This window comes from Bombus bifarius, unplaced genomic scaffold (genome assembly GCF_011952205.1).
Source record: "Bombus bifarius isolate JDL3187 unplaced genomic scaffold, Bbif_JDL3187 scf7180000008562, whole genome shotgun sequence".
NCBI classification, from domain to species: domain Eukaryota; kingdom Metazoa; phylum Arthropoda; class Insecta; order Hymenoptera; family Apidae; genus Bombus; species Bombus bifarius.
The window spans coordinates 61,159-66,026 of record NW_022884730.1 but is presented as its reverse complement, the minus strand read 5'-3'; the positions used below and the strand labels follow the sequence as shown (position 1 = coordinate 66,026).

The following is a 4,868-nucleotide window of genomic DNA, read 5'->3' as shown; positions in this document are numbered from 1 at the left end:
CTACGACAGAACATTCAGTGTATCCCTATCAGGTCTTCACCCGCTAAACATTCGTCTACGACATTTATATCATACGAAACGGCGTAACTCTGTAGTGTATTAAGTTGTTGGAAATACAAATATTATAACCTGTTAACCGCAGTATTATACTAACTCAATCACCCCTATTATCCTAATATAAATAAAGGGATCGATCTGTTCGTGGCGTCGATTATTCTAATCGTAACGGGAATTTATGACTCCCGTTGACGTGCTTCCTCGCGATCGTGTCTCCCCGCGACTGGTCGAATAAACTGAATGCAAGAAAGAAGACAGAGAAAAAGAAGCCCATTTGTGTATATGTATTTATTTCTACATTATATAATTATGTAAATATAAATTTAATTTCAGTTCAAGTTTTGCACAGATTATTCACGTATCAACCAGTAGGTACTCGCTATGATAAATATTCGTTGATATACAGAGTCGGATATATAAAGCGGAACACCTAAATATTTTCGTTATTAATGGTTATATGAAAAAACTGCGGAAGACAGAGTTATGCTATTTGGAAGAGTACACGCAGTGGTAGATAATATTATTTCTGAAAGTCATTTTTTAAATAAGATTTTAAGATCATTATCAGTTCTTTGTGGGCAATATATTTGGTTAATACATTAATCGATCCATCTCAATATTCACTATAAACATTTAATTTAACAATTACTTTAATTCTATTTTGTCAAATTGAAAGTATAAAATTCAAAGAGAACGTAAATATAAAAATACCGTTTCGCGTCTTTCCTTGTCTTCCATATAGAGTAGAACCTTGATTCTCGAAACTAATAATAATAAATGTGTTTGAATAATAGAACAACAGTTTTTTCTGTACTGTGTGTCATATACTTCAAACCAAATGGCACAAAAAACAATTAAACGCTACATAAAATCGTACGTGTCCCACATTTTCCCTACCGCTAAATCATATTATATTTCTTAATATATTTTTTAATATATATGTCTTAATACAAATAATTCCTCCGAATTACTTCCACTTTGTACTTCAAACTATGTGAGCTCTTTTTTTTTTAGAACCACGAATGAGAAGGCTCATCTTCCTCGTCGACAGTACCTATGTTCACTTGATTCAGAGGATTGTATTCAAAATCTTGAAGAACTTCGTCGGTACATATCGTCATAACTGTATCATCTGTCTCATCAATTTGAAACCAGCTTACCACGCCCTTTCTGTTGCACCCTTCGCAACCTGGTAATCTATGCAGCAATGCAACTGTTTCATCTACGTCCTTTTTTATTGTTTCTAAGTCTTCCGCACTCCGTTCGCTTTTATTCTTCAAAAGTATGTCCCACGCGTTTTTGAGTATTACTTCGTTGACACTTGACCAAGCATCATGTACGATGCGGCAACAATCCCGCAATGTTAATTGCTTATGGTTGTCTATCACCTCTTGCTCCGTATTGCAGATAGGTAATGGCATTAATGTTTCCAGCAATTCTTTTCGGTACTTTCGCTTGAAACATGCGATTATTCCACGATCCATTGGTTGTATGAGCGGAGCAGCCTTAAATGGAAAACTCATGACTCTAACGAATTCATCTTTTTGATTTAGTTCCTTGAGATCGTGACGTGAGCCAACATGATCTAGTAACAACAAAGTTTTCTCCCTGCGCCCGTTTTTCAGCTGTCTTTCTTTAACTGATTTTAAGAAACATTTTTCGAACCATTGATTGAAGATGTTACTGTCCATCCGAGCATTGGTATTATCTGTGTAGATAGTTGAGAAGAGATTTGCATTCAAATTGTGGGAACTTTGAGGTTTCACAAATGTGTGGATTAGTACCGGCAACTTATGACATCCGGTAGCATTTGCACAAAAAAGTGTAGTAATGTGATCTTGGCACATTTTTGGGATTCCTGTCGACTTTCCATTGCGAAAGATCAAAGCTTCTTTTGGTACTGCTCTCCACATTAGTTCTCTGTAGTCGGCATTATAAACGTTCTCCAATGTAAACCCCTCGTCTTGCAGAAGTTTTTTAAAACGAGCTTTGAAGTTATTCGCTGCATCTTTATTTGAGGTTCGAATATCTTCCCTGATACCCCTTTTACGGATACGGTGACGTACTCTAAACCGTAGCAGCCAACCGCTACTGGCTTTAAAATTAGGATCTCCGTTTAATTCTTCATTTAGCTCCAGAGCTTTCTTGCGTATCAGTGGTCCTGTTATTCGTACACGTTTCGCTTTACATCGTATGTACCACAGGTAAAGAACTCTTTCTAAATCCATATGGCGTGACTTAATTAAATGATTTGGGGACCACCTACGAACCATTGTGTTGACCTCTAAATAATCTTTTATCCTTCCTTCGTTTGCCATTATATCACCCACGGTGGATCGTCCAATACCGTACGCTTTTGCTATGATTTCGAAAGTCACACCTCTATCTATCATCTGAAGGATTTCGTATCTTTCGTTAGTTGTCAACTGTACTCGATTTCGTCTGGGCGCCATTATTGTTTGAAACGTTTCGAATGTAAATACCGTACTGAAATGTTGTAACGAGATTTTATTTCGACAGTTATCGTCGTCGTCAGTTTTAATTGGGGGAAATAAATACTATATGATTATACACGTAGATAGGTGTATACGTATATGAGATACACTATAGAGAATTATACAACATTCTGATGACAAACCGTTCGGATGATGTGTGTACGCAATGTATAATCGAGATTATACTGTATATCAAAATAACAAATAATATTCGGCCAAGAGTTGACAGAAGAGTTGACGAAAATGGGAATTTATTATGAGATTATTATGAGGCTAATAAGAACAATTTTATTTGCAAATAGTTTATAGATAAATGGTTTTCTGTAACTAAATTTATACTTATGCCCATCTTATAAAGGGTAAACTTTTTAAGAAGACCAGCAACTCATTGATTCTACGAATATTCCAAACATTCTTTTCATGGATTTATTTTTCGAATAATTTTACGTAATTTTGTAAAAAGAAAAAATAATAAATTTAACTACGAAGATAAACGAGTTAAAAATGAATTGTAATTTTGGGCAGCGGTGAATTATGGAACTACATGTATCATTATACTTTATTGTTAATATCGAGTAATTTGAAAACAGTGTCTTTTTCCGTAAAAAATTCAACGTAGATTTCATTTTCTATGAAATTTGAATTTTTGGTATGTACAACTTGTTTTTTTCGACAGAAAGTAAGCAATACCAAAGTTGCCATCATTAAATACAGATATCTTGAAAATAAAAATTTATGTCAATCCCGATGTTATTCTCTATTTCATTTAAGGGCATTACTTAGTAAAATCTTATTTAGAAAACTCAATTCAGTACCGTTATGTGCTATCGATCAGTTCTCGATGATCACTAGATTTAGGACAATATGAACCTCCATCGACATGCATTGATGACTACGAAAACATGAATGACGCATGTGTGATTACCCGATTCCAGTACATTAATTAAATTATATACACCACCATAATTATATACATTACTGTAATATCGTGATATAGTATATTTACAAGGAATGGACAATAGAGATGTTAATCGGACAGAAAAAGACGATTGTTGTTCAACCTGAACTATTCACACCAAACGTACAGAAAACAGCGCAACTAAATAACTAGATAACGACTCGACTCTCACAACATGCATTCAACACTCTCTCGGCAACGCCACTCGCAAACTCTGTCTCCGCTCAACTCGCACTCGGCTCCTCGACTAACGCTCTGCTCCTCCACTGACTCTCTGGCCGTTGTCGCATTCTGTTGTCTTTTCCTAGGCACACGTGTTCTGCAGACGCTCGTAGCCAGGGTCACGTAGGTCTTTTCTACGAAACTATGCACTTGAAAAGACCGATGACATATTGATGGACCCGACGGCGCCTCGGTTCTCGCGACATTGTTCATGGTTCGCCCGATATCTCTTGGGCTTTTCGCCCACGATACTACATTACTATATGCACAAGTTTTCGGGCACTTGCTGTAATCCAAACAAAACGTTGATATTTTTCTTATATTTTCAACATTACGCTAGAAATATGTTTCTCTAGTGTTAACTCCTTAATGCTCGTCGTAATTATTATTAAATTATTTGTTTATTTATTATTGTTTTATTTATTGTTTTTATTTATTTTATTAATTTATTTATATATTTTATAATTTATTTTATTTATTTATTTATTTTTATAATTGTTATTGTTTATTTATTGTTATTAAATTGTTAAAAATTATTCCAAATTGAACCTGAAATAAGGAATATACTTGAGCCAAGCAAGTCCCATGTTTATTATTAATAAATAGCTGACACTTTATAAAATCTATATAAACTTATGGAATGTGTTTGAATAAGCGCATATTTCAATCATTCTAAGGTATCAGCATTGAACAGATATGTATGCCTACAGTCTCTAAACATGGCTATTTTCATGGAAATAATTTTCATTCACATTCAATTATGTGTTTCTTTTTATTTACACTAATGAATATCAACTATTGTAGCGTATATTCGCGCTACGAACAACTTTGATAATTCCCAGCTTTGAAACCAGATTCGTGCAAGCAGTAAGAATTAGATCTTATTCCACCTGAAAAATTTACATTGACGGAGGAATTTTTCTTTCCGAACAGTTTCAAGTCGTCAAAATTCATTGTGTGATTTTCTATCCGTTTGAAATTCATAGAGTCCTAAATCAAATTTATAATTCTATTAAAACAATTTTGAACATGTTATACTTTTGCCCATGTAATCAACATATGTTGAGGTATTGTGTAGGTTTTTCTTCTCTTTTTACATTGTTATGCGACAGCTAATTTTTCATATTCGGTATATC

The 4,868-nt window shown here is 34.2% G+C and overlaps 1 protein-coding gene across 1 annotated transcript; it reads right to left on the bottom strand.

Moving 5' to 3' along the window:
• Positions 1-1,006: 1,006 nt before the first annotated feature.
• LOC117213254 (jerky protein homolog-like) lies at positions 1,007-2,521 on the bottom strand. The gene has a single exon (XM_033458620.1). The coding sequence runs from the start codon at positions 2,508-2,510 to the stop codon at positions 1,068-1,070; it is 1,443 nt and encodes a 480-aa protein (XP_033314511.1). The 5' UTR covers positions 2,511-2,521; the 3' UTR covers positions 1,007-1,067.
• Positions 2,522-4,868: the final 2,347 nt, after the last annotated feature.

What these genes read in the sequence shown, in the direction of transcription:
- LOC117213254 (XM_033458620.1), bottom strand. Translation starts at nt 2,510, where the DNA reads ATGGCGCCCAGACGAAATCGAGTACAGTTGACAACTAACGAAAGATAC.